The sequence below is a fragment of the Galleria mellonella genome, unplaced genomic scaffold, assembly GCF_026898425.1.
Source record: "Galleria mellonella isolate WM207_F2 unplaced genomic scaffold, CSIRO_AGI_GalMel_v1 utg35, whole genome shotgun sequence".
NCBI lineage: Eukaryota > Metazoa > Arthropoda > Insecta > Lepidoptera > Pyralidae > Galleria > Galleria mellonella.
Window position 1 is genome coordinate 4,205,351 of NW_026442082.1, and position 24,277 is coordinate 4,229,627.

The following is a 24,277-nucleotide window of genomic DNA, read 5'->3' on the forward strand; positions in this document are numbered from 1 at the left end:
GTAGTAGTACCTCTCTACGCTATATATTTTTTTTTATATCTCTAATAATTATCGATTTTGCACATAAGAAAGGTAATAAATTCCATTCACCTTGTGCAGGGTCAGAGTTTATTACCTGCTTTGTAATAAAAAAAAATAATAAAAAAATTAAAAGCGACATTTAGATTTTGATCATAATAAAGGACCTGGCTGAGAGATCGTAATCGTTACAACGCGAACAAGTTATGAAGACAATAAACAAAAAAGCCGCCACGCCCACGATTGTGTTCCTTGGATTTTCATAACGGGAAACTATTATATGTCTATTAGGTATATTCAAAGATTCTGTCATAGAAATATCACTACAGAGTACAAAACAAAGTCGCTTCCCGTCTGTCTGCCCCTATGTATGCTTAGATCTTTAAAACTACGCAATGGATTTTGAAGCGGGTTTTTTTAATAGATAGAATGATTCAAGAGGAAGGTTTATATGTATAATACATGCATAATATAGTAGAGAAACACTGATAATTTTAGAGGTTTGTAATGTGATGTAATGTGCATCCGTGCGAAGCCGGGGCGGGTCGCTAGTTTTTAAAATAATTGAAATTTATACATATTAAATCTAGTAGATAATTTTTTTATGCAACTTAAAATGGCTAACAGGCTGACGGCCCACCTGATGGAAAGTGGTAACCGTCGCCTATAGACATGAGCAGTACCGTGGACATAACAGAGTATACTGTTTCGTCCATGATACCCCCCACGAGTTGGCATTTAAGATTGTGTCCCACTAAACAATCCAACTTCAAATCTGACATATTATTTTGATTTCAAAATAAAATTTATGAACCGATTTTTATAAAATTTCTATAGGACCAATCTGTGAATATATCCTTTCAGATAAAAAAAAATCTAGATCCGTTTAGAACTGATGGAGCTATGACATAGCAAACAAAAAATATAACCTCCTTTTTAAAGTCGATTGAAAAGCAAATACCTTTTTTTTTCACTGCCATAAGGATTGCCAGATATGATTTTGTAATTTTTTGGGCGAATCTCAAAAAGATTTCTTCAAATTTACACGATTTCATTCATTTTGCCGATCACAAAGTGATGGTTTTCCATTACATTATGTCATGGAACTCCACGCTTATTTCATTTTTCACAAAAAGTTCGCGATTTAAAAAAAAATTGTAAAAATTTCGAAAAAGTACCCAAGTAAGTAATCATTCTCGTCATCGGCCATTAACCGTTCCCTGCTGAACATAGACATCCCCCATAGATTGTTATAATGTACGGTCCAAGAGGGCATTATGTCATATCTTCTATTTCAGTATTTTTTTTAATGGGCGATAATGGAATGGTTGCGGGGTAACCTCAAGGGTATATTGTTAGTTATTACTATTGGGCTATTTCACTCCATTACTATCAAACCCTTTCCCCCCTCTATTTCAGTATCAGGTATTATCAAAAATTATTTTCAAATTTAACTTAGATTTTAGATAGAAATTAACAAAAACCAAATGTAACTTAGATATGTGCAAAGTATAAAATTGCGGTGTGTGTCCCGGCATAGAATGGGCCACCCCTACCTTTCCCGTGTGTGTCGTAAGAGGCGATTAAGGAGGGCGAGGAATGGTTAGCACTGTCCCTCTTGAAATATTTTTCACTTATATTACTTCTTGGTGTTTTAATGGCCTAACGAAGTGTTAAATTGTCTAAAGACTAGTGCTAGGGCTATAGCTAGACCCAAGTTTAAAGTAGGACAAAATAACTTTTTGATAGGGCAGAAGTCATAATTAAGTGACTTCGAAAAAGCGAATCTATATAAATAAAATATATTTATCTTGGGGTACTTCATTTTAAGGTAGAGCATTGAGCCTTTTAAGGTAAGGAATTACCCCTCAATTATCTTAATTCTAAGGATTTTTCCTTGTGATTAATTATATTTTTTTATAAGTTTTCCATTATAGTATGTTGAAGGGAATCAATAATAATATCCTACATTTGGAGTCGGTTGTTTTATTATCAAAATTAATAACCTTATAATAGAGGGCTACGCCAAGTTTAATTAGATCCCATAGTTTATTACATGAACAGACATCTGACACAAACATTATCTATAGTTGTTTTTGATTGACAGATGAGTTTTCCTGGAAGATCGCAGCGTTAAATAGTTAAGCTCGCTTTTTCTACATCTTTTACTTTTATATTACACTTGGTGTTTTCCGCAATTATGCGTGATTTAGTATATAAAATATATAGTAGTAAATTAGAATATAATCTATTCATGTACTTAATTTCACTCAAATCTGTTCAGCAATTTAAATGTGACTGAGTCACCAACATGCAAACATCTTAATTTCTTATGTGAAGTAAAGAATTTGTTATGGATACAGACTAACTGTATTTCGCGGTTCCGTCCACGTAACTACATAAAGTAAATAGTACGTAAACTATACAATGTGCTAACTTAGAATATAAACTACATTTGTACCAAATTTCATTGAAATCCGTTTAATAGTTATTGCGTGAAAGAGTAACAAACATCTATCCATCAATTGTTACATATTTTCGCATTTATAATATTAATAGGATTTATTTCTTAGGACTCCATTATTATTATAACTATTAGTAGACAATAAAAAATCTGATTATTTACTAATAATGGTCTACCGATCTCTCATTACGAACATCATTTACGTCATGCCGTCAGTCAGTCATTGACAGTGACAGTGATTAGGGGATCCATACATGATCTTACAACAAAACCATTATCAATGAAATTGAATGATTTTTCTCAAGAAACAAAGAGAAATACATCTAATATATAAAATTCTCGTGTCGCGGTGTTTGTCACCAAACTCTTCCGAAACGGCTTTACCGATTTTTATGAAATTTTGTGTGCATATCGGGTAGGTCTGAGAATCGGCCAACATCTATTTTTCATACCCCTCAATGATAAGGGTGACCCACTCCTAAATATTTTTTAAAAAAAAATTCACAAATTTATTTTGATTTTATTATGATTTAGCATGGAAAAATACATACAAATTCAAATTTTCACGCTTTTACGATCAACTCCTGTTTTTTAAATCGCGATTTTTATATGCCGTAATAGGGTTGCAAGATGACAATCGAATATAATAATTTTAGTACGATATATTTTTATGTATAGTTCTAGAAATAATGTTAATGGTAAAACAACGTTTGCCGAGTCAGCTAGTTGTACTATAAAAAGCCAAATAGCCGAGAAACAGAATGTTCTTAAAATATTCCCCTCTGAGGTGTTGTTCGAAGAGTGTTTTAATTTTTAATATTTCACTTAAATTTTCAGCTTTTATCAAAGTTGCGGCTTTCCTCGTAAATTATAAAGGTTATAAGACTCCTTAAAATAGCTATAAAACCATTATCTCATTTTACTTGTGTCTAAAAAGAGTATCATTATTTCAGCTATAATAAAATAGTACCTAGAGGACGTCTGTACATAGGTGGTATTTAAGAAGTCATGGATCTTTATACGACTGGTAGATACCTAAACAATTTTTTTTACGAATTATATCTATCTGTCTGTATATTTGTTCCTTCATCACAAAAAATCTACTGCACCACTTTCTAACTACTGTCTAACTAAAAATCTGGTGTATGTTTAATCTTAACACGCTATCTAGAAGTAGTTTACCAAAGGGAAACTTTGTATAAAAGTCATTTACTAGGGCACCTCTGTCCCATTCGTGTTTCTACAGTGAAGCAATTGTGTTTGCATGGCTATGTTCTGGTTTGAACGGTGGGATATGGCAGTGAATTTACAGGGTATAGATGAATAACACCGGAGTTCTCAGAAATGGCAAAACAAACAAACAAACAAAACAAAAGGCCAGCAGCACACCTGCAATGCCGTTGGTGTTGTGGGTGACCGTGGGCGGCGGTAGTCACTTACCATCAGGTGAGCCGCATGCTCGTTTGCCCCCTGTGTTGTAAAAAAAAGACAGGGATACCCAAGCAAACGACTTTTGTACAAAGTCTCCCTCTCTTACGACACCCACGGGAATGGAAGGGATATTTATGTACTTACTTAACCAAATTATAGAAACTTATAATTCGGTTTTATATCCCAGTTTTATGGTGACTGTTGCAATTGGACTTATTCGATTCGACGAAGGCTAAGAATAACATTATGTTTATGACACAAATATCGTCACAACATAATGTAAAATAAATAATATAAAATAAATGTTTGGAATTGACATAAACATATGTATCTATTGTATATTTATTGGCATTGGTAGGTACTTATGGATGGCAACTCAGTATTATTGACATTTTGTTATATGCAGGCTTCTTCATGGAAAAAATACACCTATTAATATTTCGCAAATAAATCAGTCGCCGTGTCGGTCCCCTTCATTTCCCGTGGGTGTCGTGAGAGGCGACTAAGGGAACTTATTGTCGAGGGATGGGCAGCAACGTCCCTCTTAAAACATCTCAAAACACCTAACTGCGGTTGCCAACTCACTTGCCAATTGTGGCAACTACTGGCAAAACCCCCCAAGGGTAAGGTTTATATTCAGCAATGGACCGTTAAGGGCTGATATGATGAAGATTAAATAAATAAGTACTTAATTCATTCTTTTTACATTTTTCTATTAACAATATTTATAAAAAGAAATGATTCCTTTGTCTATGTAGAAAAAAAAAAGTATTTAGTATTATACATATATGATTAGTTCAATGGAGAAAAAAAAAAGGTTTTCCTCATATCGTTGTATTTGCTGTGCTCAACGGTTTATAATTAGATCTATTTTTATTTGCCAACATTACAATATATAATAAATAAATAGAATCATTATTTTGTCTATGGTATATAGGCTCGATTGGATGTTATAAAAATGAATTATTAATGAACCGGAAAAATGGAAAGACGCGTAAGAAGCAAGTTAAATGAAAGCATGTAACAACTGACGGTAAATATAAAAATTGTCACGTTGACCAGAGTTCACTTTGTATAAAAGGCATCTACTTGGGTAGCTATGTTTTACTCATGTTTCAGTCATAAAGCGATTGTGTTTGCATGGCTTTGTTTCGTTTTTTTTTTATCGTATAAAAATGGAATGATAACCCCGCCTGCGCTGACGGAATACGCTGGCGGGGCACCAGTGAAGGGTGATCGATGAGGATGAAAACAGGCCAGTTAGCCCATCATGATGAATCCATCAGGAATTAATCATGATAGTTTCCAGGGTGAACCATGAGGAGGTCTACCTGGTTGGGTATATTGCTAGCGATGGGATCCTCAGTCTCCATTACTAACAATCTCTTTCCCCCGCCTTGTTTCGGTTTGAATGGTTACGACAGTAAAATTGACCAGTTCACAAGGAATTTATAGTGATGGTCTCCATGAGAGACCGCCTGGTGGTCGACCTGCCTGGAACAGAGACCGAAAAGGCAACATTGCTACTTTAAATACAGGCTAAAATCGAAACTTAAAAGTGGAGGACGTTAGTAAGTATGGTAGACTTTAAATTTTTCTTTAGAAAATTCACTTTCACTGAATCATCATCATCCATCATCATCATCATCATCATATCAGCAATTAACTGTCCACTGTCCTCTCCTATAGACTGCCTTTGCTATTGAAGGGTTTTGCCGGTAGTTGCCACGTTTGTCAGATTGATAATACCAGAGGGAGACTTTGTACAAAAGTCGTTTGCTTGGGTACCTCTGTCCCATTCGTGTTTCAACCGTGAAACAGTTGTGTTTACATGGCTGTGTTTCGGTTTGAAGGGTGGGATATGGCGTGAATTTACAGGGTACAGAGGAATAACACCTGAGTCCTCAGGAATGGCAACGCATGGGGGGTATCATGGGCGAAACATTATACTCTGTTATGTCCATGGTACTACTCAAGTCTATAGGCGACGGTTACCACTTTCCATTAAGTAGGCCGTCAGCTTGTTTGCCATTCTAAGTTATATATAAAAAAAAAGTTAGGTTTTGGTGATGTCTTAAGAGAGACGTTGCTACCCATTTCTCAAACATTAAGTTTCATTAGTGGCCTCTTAGGACACCCACAAGAAAAGAAGGAGTGGCCTATTTTATGTCGGGATCACACGCCAACTATTACAATAGTTCCTTAAAAATATGCTAATAATTTTATATAGTAATGCACTGAGTAAACAAAAAAGTAAAATATTCGAAAATTCCAGAATATCTAAAACAAAAAGATCATACCAAGATAAGTTAAAAACTGAACGCTTTCCTTATTAATTAGTAACCAAAATAATTCCAAACAATCTACAAACTTTAAGGATCACAAGCTGATTGCAGAAGGGTCAACATTTTACTTTAAAATATCAATATACAAAATCAAATGAAGGTAGTCGCAAACAGCGGTTCGTAACTTTGGTCAGAATACTAATGGGCTTTTGTTGTTTCATGGATTGATTGAAAGTTTATGGCACTTAAAGTTCTAAATTATGGGTGTAAATTACATAAGTCATCAGTGGGCTTTATAGTGTTGCGATTAAATAATGAAGTTTTTGGCTTAGTCTCGATTAAGATATGCCATTCACCAGAGAGATAAAAGCCAGTTGTATGAAGAACTATAGTAAGCAATATGGTTGCACTATAGAATAGGTCACTTCTTCCTGTCTCGCAGGTGTCGTAAGAGGCGATTAAATTAATTTAATGGTCAAGGGATGGGCAGCAGTGTTCCTCTTGAAATGTCATCAAAACTGCGGTCTGCTAGTCGACCTACCTGCCAACGTGACAAATACCGTCAAAACCCTCAAGGAGGAGGCCTATGTTCAGCAGTGGACAGTTAATTGCTGATATAATAATGATGATGTTGATGATGATGATGATGATGATGATGATGATAAAGATGAGTAACTCTGTCTCACTAATAGATTTGACGTGAAGTAATTACGCATGCATGGCGTGTTTCGGTTTAAAGAGCGCTACGATATTTAAAGAGGGACACTAATGTCCATACCTCCACCAAAATCTCCTTTAGTCGTCTCTTACAACATCCATGGGAAAGGGAGGGGTGGCCTATTTTATACCGGGACTTACTCTGCTAAAATATAAAACTTAAGTCTTCAGGAATGGCAACTGCGAGCATCACAGTGCTCTGAGATCTATGTTGCTAATTATATTTATAGGTAACAATACCCTCTTTTGATCAAGTGGACCATTTATGGTACTTGTTCGTTATTTTATATGTATTACGCCACTTTTATTCCGTTACATTGTACGCGTGGATTTAATTGTCTTCTAAAATAGTTGTTATTTTTACTTTTAAAGTAAGATAACCAATGAAATATTCTATTCTACTTCCTGATCAGTAGAGTGAATGTACATACGACATCTGCCGTACTTTCGTGGCATTCTTATATTTCACGAAACCCTCAGAATTTGTCACGAGTCATTTACTATGAATCTAATATTATAAGGGTTCGCCGGAATCATATTTTTGCCATAATATCTCTCAATTTTAGTTTATCAGTCGATGTATAGTTATAGCAAACTCACTTTTAGGTGCCATTGATTAAAACCTGAAAGTGAAAAAATATCTTACCTTAATAGTTTTTTAAGCGACATCAAAAGTGAGAAAATTCTGAATTCGTCCGTATTTATAAACCGACTTTAAAAAGAAGAATTTTCTGTCAATGCTTATATTTTATCTTCTTCGTAATTTTTTTTTTTAAATGTTTTATTTTTGTAATCAATAGTTATATAGCAAAATCTTAAATTATATGTCTAAATTTTTTCTTCAGTTCTAAGTCTCTGATATTAAATAATTTAATTTTTAATAATTTTATTTTCTATGATTTTGGGTATAAAACATTTGATCTTATAAGTTGAAAGTACCTTACAAAATCTACTTAGGTCAAGCGTGCAACTTTAAAAATTTTTGTAGCATTTAAATATTACGAAAATATATAATAATAACATATCATGAATTTATTTAACAATTAATTAACATTCTATATTACTACTATGCGTTGAATAAATTTCAATGCTCATAACAAAAATCTGAAAGTATCCAAATTTAAATCCTACCTATCGTGAAACAATTTCAATGATTGGATAATATTGTAACTAACTAATTAGCTATTTCTAAAGTTAGAAAAGGTTATCTTCTCTCTCCTACTTCCTGTACCCAACAGGGTCCGTAATTGGAGTTGTTTTAGTATCCATCGACCACATTTCGGAATTCAGTAAGAAATAGATAAATGAAAAATAAATTCCGAAGGTTTTTAATAGATATTTGATCAATAAAAAATTCGTTTATGTAATAAATTTTCTCACCTCTGTGTCAAAGTCTAAAATCGAGAAAAATTTACATAAAGTATTAATTAGAAAGCGAAAAGTGAAAGACGTCCCACAAGGTTCACTCTTGGGACCACTCCTTTTATTCATCTCATTAAGGTAAGGAAAATCGGCAAGATGAAAATTTATATAAGATTAGACATAGGGCCTTTTGTCCGTCATTCGTTTGTATTAATAGAGTATTTTGCGAGAAATGTTAATTAAACCCTGAATATTAAATAGGTGAAGGAGAAGTGCTTGTGAAGTTATTGAGTAAATTAAAAAAAAAAAACAGTGAATTTGTTCATAAACAACGATAGTTATTCTTATCAGTTTTTATTTCATTTGCCATTAAAATTTAGTACAAAAATAACAAGTCTAAATGTAAATTATGTAAACTTAATTAGTACAATAGAGGTTAATCCGACGCTATCTAGCTTTTGCCTACCATTTGATCTAACTTCCGTAACAACTTTGAGTTTAAATTTATAAGGTTTCTAATTTGTTCAGTAGAAATAGGACATTGTGGGTTTTATTGACCTTGTCGCTATTATACGAGATTCGAATAATAACTTAATGCTATTTTTAAAGAGATTTTTTAATGTACTCGTATGAGATTGGTCAGAAAAATAAATGTTTTGTATATATATAATATAACATGCTAAATCTCATGACTCCATCTGTTAATATAGAGTCTGTTATAACTCTTTCTCGTAGGTTTTTATGGAAAGTCTTTTTTTATACTCACTTCAATTTTATAAATAAAATTGTGGAAAATTGTAGTCTTGATGGTGTAAGGGTTTATTTTTCAATGGTTTTGAGTTCTATTCCTGTAGGTATAATAAAAACATTAATGGTATTCTTAAGTATGTCTGTTTGTATTCTTCTTAATTTTTTTTTTTTATAATTGCGTAAATATAATATAAAGAACCGTATGTAGCTATGTACGTCTTGATATAGAATAAGCCACCCCCTCCTTTCCCGTGGGTGTCGTCAGAGGCGATTAAGGGATCTTACGATCGAGAGATAGGCAGCAGCGTCCCTCTTAAAATATCAACAAAAGTCAAACTGCGGTTGCCAACACCCCTGCCAAGCGTGGCAACTACTGGCAAAACTTTTCTTATGAGGTAGGCTATGTTCAACATGTACAGTTAACGGCTGATACAAATGTAAAAAACGCAGTTATTTATTTATATTATAACATATGTATGAAAAAAAATATTAAGATGTAAAAGTGAAGAAGCAAGATATGTTTAGCTAATGCATATAAAACAGAAAAAAATCTAAAACCGAATACGTTAGAGTTAATTTTTGTATATTACTGAGAATAACAAATAAGCTGATATTATACCTAATGGAAAAAGATGTCTGATACTAGTTGTCATTAGAATCATCATCGACATAACCTTCAAGAAAAGAGCATATTCCTTTTTAAAAGGCCGGCAGCACACCTGCAATGCCGTAGGTGTTGTGGGTGACCATGCGGCGGTAGTCACTTACTATCAGGTGAGCTGCATACTCGTTTGCACCCTGTGCTGTAAAAAAAAAACATATTATTTATATACTTATTTACTCCTTATTACATCATTTAAAGAATAATAAAATAAAAATAAAATAAAAAATAATACAAAGATAAATATATATTACATTTGTGAAATATAAAAGGCGGTCTTATCACTAAAGCAATCTGTACCTTTGGGTAGAGGAGAAAAGAAAAAGTATGATAGCTATTTGGCGCTTGAAGTGTAACTAATAAAAATAAAAGAAAAACGCTCATGCTAATAAAACATATGCAAATAATCATACCTTACATCTAAGTACTTATAATAGAAAATGCTTAGATTATATAGATAGAGTGTCTTCATATAAATGCTTATACAATTTTACGTGATAAATAATAATGAATGACATACATACATACATATCTGTCACGCCTGTCTCCCATTAGGGTAGGCAGAAACAATGGAACGCCAAATGCTTCGATTCAAACAAACCTCTTTCGCTTCTTCCTCATTCATCAATCTTGTCATACACGTCTCGTCGGTTACGGGTACTTTTAATTTGGCCCTTCTTCAGCACGTCGCCTATTTAATAATGAATGATTCCTTTATAATTTCTATATTTATTTTGTATTATAATTTTTAATTTTTTTTAATACGTATTATACTCATTTTACTTATTAAATAATGCGTCCAGATACATTTTATGTGTAAGTATATAGAACACTGATAAAAAGTGAGTCAGCTAATTTGATAATTAGCTGACAAAAAGTTGACCCGTTTTTGAGACTTCATGCTTTGTCTATATAAGCTAAAAGTATATGTTACATAAATAAATATATAAAATACATTGTTATTATATATTTATACTACTATAAACGCTATAATTTACCAGAGAGATTTTGTACAAAAGTCGTTTGTTTGGGCACCTCTGTCCCATTCGTGTTTCTACCGTGAAACAGTTGTGTTTGCATGGCTGTTTCGGTTTGAAAGGTGGGATATGGCGTGAATTTACTGGGTACAGAGGAATAACACCTGAGTCCTCAGGAATTACAACGCATGGGGGGCATCATGGGCTAAACAGTATACTCTATGTCCATGGTACTGCTCATGTCTATATGCGACGGTTACCACTTTCCATCAGGTGGGCCGTCAGCTTTTTTACCATTCTAAGTTGCATAAAAAAATGATAATGGATTTTTTTTTGATTGAAACACGAATGGGAAAGAAGTGCCCAAGCAATCTACTTTTGTAGAAAGTCTCCCTCTGGTTTTTTTTTTTTTTTATTTTTATTACTCTTTCATGTAAAATCTAACCCTACTAATCCGTTCAGAATTTGTATGAAATTTTATTCACGAATAGGTTATCTTAACTTACATATAGGACAATTAATACATTAAAAATGCGACCAAAGCTGCGGGAAACAGCTAGTATTAGAATATATTAGCGTCCATGACACTAATCATGCGTAACTCAGTATATGTTAGATACACGGAATATAAACAGAGATCTCGGAAAATAATATATACCTTCCACGTTGGCGCCATAAACCGACGGAAAGGAGACGCCATGAATGTAAATTGTGATACAATTGTTATGCTGGATCTACATGGTTGACAAACAGGAAGCGCCAAGGAATATTATATACACACGGCATTTTTTGTGTATGAAAATGGAATGCATGAAATACGGTATTTTTTTTTTATGAATGTAAATGGAATGCTAACCTTGCCTGCTCTTTTGGTTTAAGCCGGCGAGGCACCAGTGAAAGGGGATTGACGAGAGGGTCAGAAGGTCTACTATAAGATGTAATTTCGAAATTATTTTGAAATTTTGGTTTTTCAAGGCACTGTCTTCACTAGCAGAAATATTTCCGAACTGATACGACATTGTTACCTTCAAGAAAAGAGCATATTTCTTTTTAAAAAGCTAACAGTAAACTTGTAATTCCTCTGATGTTGTCCACCAGAATTAACTACGACATTTTCTAGGAGGAACTGCGTGGAGGTCGACCTGATAGGGTGTATTACTGGCAATGGGTCAGTTAGACCCCATTACTAACAATCCCTTTACCCCCTAGTCACTTGCTATTAAGTAAACCGTATGCTAGTTTGCGATCTATGTTATAAAAAAAATCAGCGTAACTGCTTTCTTGCTGCTATCGAGGTTAAATTTAGTATGTAGTCTTATTATATGAGTATTAAAGTCAATGATATTGAAATTTAAATAAAAGAAAGTTCTATCCGAAGGGCTCCCGCTGAAAATCAGCGCTGTAACTCCTCGGCTGCAGCATAACGCGGAACGGGGACAATTTCGACACACATTGTCTAAACTTTGACCTTTTTTTTACAACACAGGGGGCAAACGAGCATGCGGCTCACCTGATGGTAAGTGACTATCGCCGCCCAGATCACCCACAACACCAACGGCATTGCAGGTGTGCTGCCGGTCTTTTAAAAAGAAATATGCTCTTTTCTTGAAAGTTATGTTGTTGTATCGGTTCGGAAATACTGCTGCTGATAGTTGATTCCAAAGAGTGGTTGTGCGTGGAAGAAAATGCGTACATGTTATGTCACTGTATATAAATCTTACCAGAGGGAGACTTTGTACAAAAGTCGATTGCTTGGGTACCTCTAACCCATTCGTGTTTCTAGCATGAAACCCTGAGTCCTCAGGAATGGCAACGCATGGGAGGTATCATGGGCGAAACAGTATACTGTGTTATGTCCATGGCACTGCTCATGTCTATAGTCGACGGTTACCGCTTTCCATCAGGTGGGCCGTTAGCTTGTTTGCCATTCTAAGTTGTGTTTGTTGTTGTTTGTCATAAAAAAAATTATAAGTTGCATAAAAAATGGCGCAAAACCATACTAAAAGTGTAAACATAGCTTTAATATTACGCCACATTCCTGTACTGCGTACAAGTTGCTTGTTTTCGTTATCGTTTCGTTGACGTGATAAAGTTGGCTGCCTAGAAATCTCTTCATACTCAGCTAGATTAACTTAAATCAATTCTTGAAACTTTGCTATAACGAGATTTCCTTTTGTTAATTGAATTAATTGAATGACAGATACGACGAGGTGTTTGTTGAGCCGACTTTAAAAACGGATAGATACCCAAGTCTAAACTGTATTTTAATTATTGTATTGTATTAATGTAAATTATTTTTAATTGTTTAAAACTATTAATTTTTCATTGGTCTTACATAGTTTTAGCTGCTGGGTTTTAGATGCTAGTCTTAAATTCTTGTACTTTTATTTTTTATTATAGGTTGCAAATAAACATATAGCCCAATTATTATTAGTACTATAAAGGTTACAAATATTTTACTGTGCAAACTGCTAGATTATGGAATTCCCTCCCAAATGATGCCAGGATAGTGCAGACGCCCTTATGCCTTCAAAATTCAGACGAAAAGTTTTACAATACAATTAACAGTTGAGTTAATTGATATATATGTATTATTATTTAAAGTATTATTTTTGTACCTTATATATACAAGCCCAATAAACTACTTTCTCTTTACGGATTCTCATGGTTGAAATCCTTTTAAATGATAAATAAGCTTGTGTACATTTTGGTATAACCTAATATCCATATTATAAATGAAAATAAAAAAAGAGACTGAGAATCCCATTGATAGCAATATACCTAACCAGGTCAAGCTCCTCGCGGTTCTCCCTGGTAACTATCATGGTTAATTCCTGATGAATTCATTATTATGGGCTAACTGGCCTGTTTTCATTCTCATCTATCACCCTTCACTGGTGCTCCGCCAGCGTATCCCGTTAGCGCAGGCAGGGTTACTATACCATTTTATATAAATATATAAATTACTAACGATTAAGAAAGAATTTCCGCTAGTAGGTATAAGACATCTTTTTTTATTTAATTTTGAACGCAATCATTAACGAAACGGTTCCATTGATGTCATATTTACCTATAAATATTACGAAAATATTATTTGCTATTACAACCTAATATATATTTGAACATCAAAGAAATTCAATCACTTTGAGAAAATCCGATAGCTAGGCGGAATTTACTTTTTTTTTTCAGTTTAAATACCATTAATACAATTTTGTATATAAACACTAGGGTTGTAACATTAATTTGGTTACTGTTATATTTTTTTTTATACAACTTAGAATGGCAAACAAGCTGACGGTCCACCTGATGGAAAGTGGTAACCGTCGCCTATAGATATAAGCAGTACCATGGACATAACAGAGTGTACTGTTTCGCCCATAATACGCCCCATGCGTTGCCATTCCTGAGGACTCAGGTGTTATTCCTCTGTACCCAGTAAATTCACGCCATATCCCACCCTTCAAACCGAAACACAGCCATGCAAACACAACTGCTTCACGATTGAAACACGAATGCGACAGAGGTACCCAAGCAATCGACTTTTGTATAGTCTCCCTCTAGTAATGTCTATGTATAACACTAAAGAAATTATTTTTCTTTCTTTTCTTTCTATTAAATTCTATTATATAGTATTTATTTCTGTTTGTCCGTTTATCTACATGTTGTACTTATTTCCAAATTAATGAGATCGTAGATTCAAATTATTTTCTATAGAAAAAACATTGACAGAAAGATAAAGTGTAATTACCAGCATAATCTTCCAACACCCACCCAAATAACAAATAAAGACTTGAGAACAAATGGCTGCCAATACCAAATTCAATAAACCACAAAGAGTTAAGGTGTTCCCAATATGTGTAGGTGTCTACCAACACATGTACATACGTGTGTGTAGGTTCAAACGTAACCCATATCAAGTCACTAATTGGTTTGAGATATGTTCAATCAATATGAAGAGCAAATATTAGTATTCAATTTATGTACATACAAGTTTTTACCCGTGACTTCGCCTGCATAACCGAGATTTATTGGGGGGAAAGGGATTGTTAGCAATGAAGTTTGACAGCCCCATTGCTAGCAATATGCCTTATTAGGTCGACCTCCACGTGGTTCCCCCTGGAAACCATTGTGAACAATTCATGTTGAATTCGTCACGATGGGCTAACTGACCTACTTCATCCTCACCTATCATCCTTCACTGGTGCCCCGCCGGTGTATACCGATAGCGCGGGTGGGGTTACCATTCTATTATCATCCATTAAAAAAAAAACGAGATTTATTTATTTATTATAGGACATCTCTAGCAATCCAACGCGGAAATACAGCAAGTGTCATGGGGACCTTTGGGTTGGGTACGATAATGAATATGACTGATCATTAATGTTTTTTTTGTGTGATAGGTTTATTTAAACGAACTTAAAAATTTTAAACAACATTTTAAAAATATATCTATTTTGTCATTAAATATCTATCGATATCTGGCTGCTGAGCAATCAGGCAGTCCTTACGGCTCACCGACGCTGGTCTTTGTAAAAGCCTATACAAAGAGTGCTGCGCGCAACAATTAAATTAAATAACAAGCAACAATAAGACAAATATTACTGTTAGGTTTGTATATAATATAAAACATATATGAGATACATAGAATGTATAGATAAATAGTAAATACGATAATAAGCATAATATGTTAAAAAGAAAATATGAAATATAATATAGGTCATTCATTTTCATTTAAGAGTTTCCTCTTGTCGGTGCAACTAATTCATGCATCTTCCTCCAGCCAGCTCTATCCCAGGCCATATCCTTTATCTCCCTATATGACATGACGCCTAGTGTTTCCTTTATCTGTCCCATGTAGTTAATCCTCGGTCTTCCTCTTCCTCTTAATATAGGTACATATATAATAAATATTGTTCTATTATTTTTTTTTCATATCAATTGTTCTTGAATATTTCATATGTACAGATAACGTTCAGTTAATAGTTTTATTGCATGTATTTATAGACGAATGAAACTTAGCGATAAACTAAGTAAACTATATAATATGTAGTAATAGATTCATAATATTTGAATTTCGTATGCGAAATTGTGCGATATGTGTACACATATAAATAGATTTTGTTTCGTAATTAATCATATTTTCAAATCACTTCAAAAACAAGGAGGTTTTCAATTTTTTTTAATGTGTATTACCTTATAACTTCGTCATTTACAAACCGATATGGAAAATTATTATTTTTTATCTGAAAAGATATACTTTTAGATTGGTCTTATAAAAAAATTAAGGGTAAAGAGGTTTCTTCAGGGTCGGCAACGCGCGCCTAATAGCTCTGAATATAAATTGGAAACCATCTTCGATTATATTTTTTTTATGCAACTTAAAATGGCAGTTAAGTTGACGGCCCACCTGATGGAAAGCGATAACCGTCACCTATAGACATGAGAAGTACCATGTACATAACAGAGTGTACTGTTTCGCCCATGGTACCCCCCGCCATGCGTTGTCATTCCTGAAGACTCAGGCGTTATTCCTCTGTACCCTGTAAATTCACGCCATATCCCACTCTTCAAACTGAAACACAACTATGCAAACACAACTGCTTCACGGTAGAAACACGAATAGGACAGAAGTGCCCAAGCAAACGACTTTTATACAAAGTCTCTCTCTAGTAAACTATACTCATAGTGTTATTCCTCTGTACCCTGTAAATTCACTACCATATCTCACCTTTTAAACCGAAACACGGCTATGCAAACACAACTGCTTTACGGTAGAAACACGAATAGAACAGAGGTGCCCAAGCAAACGACTTTTATACAAAGTCTCTCTCTAGTAAACTATACTAATATTATCAGAAAGTACTCTTTATAGAATAGATATTATTATAAATGTTATGCCAACCAAGAATTACATTAAACGACATATCGTCGAAAATAAAGTTTATTAAAGCTCCCTTGTTTTTAACAAATTTCGTACCAAGAGTGTTCTCCTGATTCAATAAAACGGTACACAGTTCGCTCAAAATTATGAAATCCAAATAATGAGATGTTAATCTGTTTTTCTACTTAGCATAATTAATAAACATGGGTACTTGCCTTTGATATAACTTTTTATTGGAATAACAATTTATAAATTAAGTATTATACAGCTAAGTTAAAAAGGTTTCTTTATCAATACACTTCGAAATAAAAAACTAGGCTCTCAATTCGGTTGTATTTTTTTTTTTGGTTGTTACCTCAGAACTCCGTCGTTTATAATCGATTTAGAAAACTATTTTTTTTTTAACTGAAAGGATATACTTTCAGATCGGTCTCATAGAAATTCTATTAAAATCGATTCAAAGTTTAGTTTAGAAATCAAAATAACAGATTTTTTATTGTTTTATTGTTAAATTATTAAATTTCATAAGGAGACATGCTCAGATAATTTGAAAAAAAAAAGAAAGACGTCCCATTAGTTTGAATAGTACGGATTCATCATCATCATATCGGCCATTTACTGGCTGCTGCTGAACATAGACCTCTCCCCCATTGACTACCATAAGGAGTGGTCCCAAGTCAAAGAACTGGGGTGCATTTTGTCTTGGTATTTGCCATTAGGAGGTACAGTATGTATTAGTCATCCATAATTTACATTTTGTTTCCAAAATGCATATACTGTTATGTCCATGGTACTGCTCATGTCTATAGGCGATGGTTACCACTTTCCATCAGGTAGGCCGTCAGCTTGTTTGCCATTCTAAGTTGTATAAAAAAAATATAATAAATATAAATAATATATTTATAATTAATATTAATTGAGCGAAGTACATTAAACAGGTTATACTTAGCAGTAACTGAAATATCTTAATTTGGTAATAGGAGTCAAGTGTTAGGTACACTACTTAAAAAAAACCACTTGAAATATTAAACAATGTGACGGCCCACCTAATAAAACCGTCAACACCTGGTGTCCCTAATGCGGTACTAGTCCTGCCTCCGTATCGTGTAATTTCACTCCCATATCCCAACCTCCAACCAAAACATCGCAATGCAAAGTTGCTTCACGACAGTAAACGAATGGAATAGTGGTAGGAGCAAATGAATTTTGTACATGGTCACTTACTTAGTGAAATGTCTACACGAGTAATAAATTTCCGTGAATTCGTGAAATGAAATGAAATGAAACGAAATAAAAAGAAATAAAACAAATTGAAAGTAAATGAAATGAAATGAGTTTATTTGAATTAAACAGTTTTAAAATCATTACAAAAGCCTTATATATTAACTTTTAGACGTTCACGCTGCATGTTTTATGGTTAACAAGAGACGGAAACTAACGCGATTATTTAGGTAAACTATAATAACCTATGAACCTGAATCATCTCGAAGTTATGCCGGCCTAAAACTGTTAAATTATTTTACCAGTTTTAGGCCGACACTATGAAATTTGGTATAAATGCGCTAAATGGGATGGAAAAGAACGTAGGCTGCTTTATATCGATCAGTGTGCATATTCCGGTCACGCGAACGAAGTCAGTGGTAAAAACTAGTTATATAATATAATAACAGATCTTTATAGGTCATTCTCGTTTAGTATTTATGCATTTCTTTTTTACAATGTGTGTCTCTATTGGCATTCTTTTATTTTTAATTGAATTCGAAAAGAAGGAGTTTTTCATTTCGATTGTATTTATTTTCATTATTGTTACCTCATAACTCTGACAGTTTTTTTTTTTTTTTATATCTGAAAGGATATATGTTATGTATTAGCTACAAACGACTTGTCGCATCACGTGCCCGTATACGCCTATCTAACAGTGGGAGAATGGGTTTGTAGCACACTGGTTTATTATCGACAAGTAAATCATATATATAGTGGATGCAACCACTCACACATTCTTAACTAATTCTACTGGGGGGAAAGGTATTGTTAGCAATGGAGTTTGACAGCCCCATTGCCAGCAATATGCCTCCACGTGGTTCCCCCTGGAAACCATTGTGAATAATTCTTGTTGAATTCGTCACGATGGGCTAACTGACCTACTTCATCCTCACCTATCATCCTTCACTGGTTGCCCGCCGGTGTATACCGATAGCGCGGGTGGGGTTACCATTCCATTATCTGTTAAAAAAAAAACTATTACTACTAATACATAACAATATAGTTACAGATTAGTCTCACAGAATTTGGTTTTGTCATAATTAAAGACGGATTTCTTTTGGGATCTTTGGGATGGATCTTTTCTATTATGTAATGCCCATTTCTAAATGGTATTATATAAGAAATCTTAACATATTGTTTTCTATCACAGGAGTAAGGTAGCAGCGTTGTTACTCGATAAGCACCTTCAAATCAATGGTATCTCCATGGGGGAGGTGATGAGAGAGCGACAGAGTATACAGATGCAGCCTATGGCCAGCAGTAAGATGAAAAGAGAGAGGAAGGCGGCCAGGACATTAGGAATCATCATGTCAGCTTTCTTGGCGTGTTGGCTACCATTTTTCTTATGGTAAGTTATTATAATTATATTATCATTATTGTCTGCGTCTCTTAATTATAAAACTGTCCTGAGCCACCTGCATCTATTGACTTCTTGCAATACTTTTGAAATCATTTCATCCCAACCATCTGGACGAGTGGCGGTCCTCCACCGTACGTTTTTCAAGGCACTTCCTTCCACGCACAACCACTCTTTGGAATCAACTTCCAGCAGCAGTATTTCCGAACCGATACGACAACATAACTTTCAAGAAAAGAACATATTCCTTTTTAAAAGACCGGCAGCACACCTGCAATGCCTTTAGTGTTGTGGGTGATCATGGGCGGCGGTAGTCATTTACTACCAGGTGAGCCGCATGCTAGTTTGCCCTCTGTGTTGTAAAAAAAAACCATCGCTCCGTCTAGTGCGGTATCCCACTTATTGTGTTTGCTTCTACAGGGTCGCCAATCAAGAACCTTTCTTTCACATCGCTTATCGGTTCTTCCAGCTATATGACCCAATCATTTCTTTGCCATAACGATGATATATTTGCTCGACTTATCCTTTCGCCACCAAGAAGCTGTTTCAGTTTTGGTAAAGTGTGGTAAATAGTAGTGAATTTATAGTTACAGAGTACTGAGGCCTAGCCTGTTAGGTACCAGTAACGACAACGCTTGAGGGAAACAATAGGGGTTACAGTGTATTTTGTAGTTCCACGGACCTATTCATGTTTATAGGCAACGGTTACTATCAGATAGAATATCTTGTTAACTATTTCAAACTGTATACAATTTTTTTTTTGTTAGGTATATCATCACGGCGTTATGCGGGGATGCGTGCCCCTCTCCACCACCAGTCGTAGCTGGAGTCTTCTGGGTGGGCTACTTCAATTCGGCCCTCAATCCCTTGATCTACGCGTACTTCAACAGAGACTTCAGAGCTGCATTCAGGAAAACATTGGGTTCGTGCTGCCGGTGAGACTTAAGCACTTTCTGTCATTCTCTTTTATTTGCCACTGTTTTTATATTTTCCACTAGCTTCTTATCTATTTTCTGTTCTGTAACATTAAAAACGTATATGTAATTAACATCTATAGTCTCTAAATAGTATGAAACAAAGACATTACCCGCGTCTGTCTAATTCTCCGCTTACTTCTTCCAAACCACGCAACAGATTTCGATAGACATTTTATTGTCATTTAAAAACTTTTGTTTATATATTTTATTTGTATGTATCATGTTAATAATTTATTTATGCAAATTGATAAACGCTATTTAATAATATTTGATAATAATTGTGAAAATTCAATTCCTTTTCAAAAGTTTCCTGTTAATCTTTGAAATACTGGGAAACCGATCATTCTTTAATAAGTAATGAGAAACGATACACAAATTTATTGGAAAATTATAAGCAGTTAACAAATTAATAAACTTCAAAGTTTTAAATTACCTGTGCTATTAGGTAAGTACTTATAAGTCGGATAACAATAATAAATTTTGTTCTTACAATACTACTAAACAACTGAACAATTGAGAGAGAGAGAAATATTTAGTGAAACTATTATTAAAAGTCTTTCTCGTACTTGTATTCAATGATTTATTAAAAAAAATAATATAGTAAATAAATTTTATTTTTTTATATTTTGGATATCTAAATAGATGAATAAAAAACCTCTCTGAAGCACTTTTGATATACGAGTATTATTTGTAATTTTTTGAAAATACAATCCAACCTTAAAACTTTGAATGTTGTATAATGACACTAATTGACCGTTTTTGTTTTGTAGAGTATTAATCAGCTGGGAACAAAGTAACACGACACAATGACTATAAATGTATCCAAAAATTTTGGAAAATATTGGAAAATCACATAAGTAACGTCTTCTTTTGATTATGCAGGTGATAAACTTTTGGCTAACCCATTCATTCCTAAAGTGAGATGGTTCCTTAAATTTTGAATGTTTTAATTAGACCAAAAGTGTGAATCCTCGTTCTTCCATTAATATCCAATATTTGTTTAGTGTAAATTATAAGAAACTATGAGAAACTGTTAAAAGTATTCTATGAGCATTCTTTGAGCATTTTAAGATTATTCTATGAGTATTCTTTGAGCATTTTAAGAGTATTCTGTTAGCAGTTTAACAGCATTCACAGACTATTTTATGGGTACTCTAAAAGAATTCCAGAAATATTTTATGAGCACGATAAGAGCATTTTAAGAGCGTCTAATATAACTCTAAGGGTATTCTAAAAGAACTTTAAAGACATGCTAAGAACATACTAAGAGCATTCTGAGAATATTTTAGGAGCATTTTGAGAGAATTCTAAAACTATTTTATGAATATTCTAAGAGCATTCCAAGAGTATTCTATGAGCTCTAGAAGAGCATCTAAGAGAACGCTAAGAGTATTCTAAAACGAATTTAAGACTATACTATGAGCATTCCAAAAGTATTTTAAGAGCACTAAGAGCAAACAAAGAGTACTCTAAGAGCATTCTAAGGTTCCTTTCTTAACTGTATTTACTAACGATTTTGTATGTCGTACCATAGTCCTTACTCTTTTCCTAGTTTAGTGTCTTATTTGGTCTCCTTTGTTTTATCTAAATTCACTTTTAGCAGATCAAGAATTTCCAAATACTCAAGTTTGAATGATTACCCAAAAATATTCGTGATATTAAAGTTAAGATAAATTACCCGAATGTATTTGTGCTGAATTGCCTTTGTTTTGAATTTTCTTCGCATTTTTCTCATTCCCTTTTACGTTATTCTTATCCGACTTTGATTTTGTTGGAAATTATGAGATTATTATTTTTATTATATCCCAAAAGGGATACTTATTCTTATATAATATATATAATAGCAGTGGGCAGGCTGTTATAATAATGATGAAACTTAAATAAATACAACCTAATTGAGATCTTCCTTCTTTGATGTCGATGGAATCTATACAGTGAATTTAATGTTTTGAGATTTCTCCATTTCCATTAATCTCGGACCATTCACTCTCTACCATTGACCTGTACTTATCCCTTATCTGATTTGATTAAATGGAGCATGCACAAATTTATCCTTAAAGCAATCCCATTCATTAGCACCGCATTAGCAGATAAGAATACTTGTTTCCCCTTATAGCAGATTAACTTTTACTATAAGAAGGTCTATATATAAGGATGTAAAGACCTCTTTATAACGAACGATAAACGTGCACAAGAATACAGAATGATATCTTTGCTTTTTTTATGCAACTTAGTATGGCAAACAAGCTGAGGGCCCATCTGATGGGAAGTGGTAACCGTCGCTTATAGACATGAGTAGTACCATGGACATAACACGAGTATACTGTTTCGCCCATGATACACCCCATGCGTTGCCATTCCTAAGAATTCTGGTGTTATTCCTCTGTACCCTGTAAATTCACTGTCATATCCCACCCTTCAAACTGAAACACAGCCATGTAAACACAACTGCTTCGCGGTTGAAACACGAATGGGACAGAGGTACCCAAGCAAACGACTTTTGTACAAAGTCTCCCTCTGGTAAAGACTGCCATAAAGAACAGTCCTGAGCCACCTTCATCCACTGACTTCATCCCTGCAATAAATTAAAGGGCGTCAATTCTTTCACGTTTCTTTGGAAAAAGAAGTTGTTTTATAGGTTGAACACCTTCTTAAAAGAATGGTAGTGATTTTGATTCCACACGTCATGTAAGTTGATTTGGCGATATCTCATTACTAACCTGGAAACGATTATCCCACATAATAGCGGCCTATCGAAATTATATTTTGTAAGGATTCGTAATCAATTGTGCAAAGCAAAGCAAAGATACAATGATACCTAATCCGACTATCTCTAGAAACCCCAGAAAAGTCATAAACGATCATGCAGTAAAGTACTACCTTATGTTTACTACTGTAAGGTAGTTAGTTCTACTCGAGGCTTCTTCGAACAATGTATACAATTTGTGTTTTTTGTCTTAGTTTTTGGATTTTAATGTTCACTTTCGTATTTGACTTGTAGTTTTAATTTTTGATTTCATTTTTCTGTTTTTAGTTTCGGATTTCACTTGTGGTTTTCGATTGGTTTCACTCTTTCGTTAAATATAATATAAAATGTCTTTCATACCATTCAATACACATAGTTACAGTTCAGTAGAGCTTGCCAACTTAAGGGAGTTCACTCCCATGCCTTAGAGCCTAGATGCACAACGCAGTTTCATAAATGTTTCCTCCCACGAATACCCAGGTTATGGAATAAGCTCCCTGTCGAGGTTTTTCCAAGAAACTACAGTATGGCGTTCTTCAAAACAAAAAAAGGAATAGAGAAGTTTCTTCAGAGTCGGTAATGTGCGGGTAATGCCCCATAGTATTGTAAGTGTTCTCAGGCTACGGTTGCCGCTTACCATCAGGTGAGCCGAATACTTGTTTGCCACTTCAGTGGTTTAGAAAAAGAACTTATTAACGCGTGATTATTTTTTTTAATCATAAAAAGTATTTCCCATGTGCCCCGTACCAACTGTTTTGTAAAAAATATAATACAATATTGAATAATTTATCTCATTCTTTATTACTTTTTGTTTGTTCTTCCATATTTCAATTTCTTAAAATATGTTTTGTGCACTGTAATATACATTAAAATCAAATAATGTACTCAGTACTCATATCATCTTTTTCTCTAATATTACCTTTTGTTTATTCTTTCATATTTAATTTTCTCTAATATTTTTCGTGCACCGCAGTATAAATTAAAATTAACATGTTTAGAACTGTAATCTTTGATGGAACAATCAGAGATATTTGTTGATAACCAACGTAATGAATTAGCTACTGTGTATTATAAAAGATGTTCGGATGTTTGTTATTCAAACACGCTTAAGTAGCTGAACGGATTTAAATGACTTTTTGGGACACAAATGGACCAAAGTTCTTTATATTTATTGACGATCTTGGTGATGTAGTTTAACACACTGTCTCACTTTACGAAGGTCACGAGTTTAATCCCCGCGCTATACAAACATTTTGTGTACACAAGTCTATGTAAAAAATTCACGCATGCAAACTCACAGAAAACAAATGTTGTATCTACATAAATGATTACTTACCAACTATCATACAGTCTCCTATTGGTATACTCATTTATTTATTTCTCATCAC

At 33.9% G+C, this 24,277-nt stretch overlaps 1 protein-coding gene across 2 annotated transcripts in view; it reads left to right on the top strand.

Annotated features, from left to right (window-relative positions):
- The window catches only part of LOC113509533 (octopamine receptor beta-1R-like), an 87,011-nt gene that overhangs the window by 61,407 nt on the left and 1,327 nt on the right, over window positions 1-24,277 (top strand). For both annotated transcript variants that reach the window (XM_052896884.1, XM_052896885.1), the window contains exons 3-4: window positions 18,960-19,157; window positions 19,934-20,101. In XM_052896884.1, the coding sequence (XP_052752844.1) occupies window positions 18,960-19,157; window positions 19,934-20,101 (366 nt within the window). The remainder of the gene's footprint in view (window positions 1-18,959; window positions 19,158-19,933; window positions 20,102-24,277) is intronic.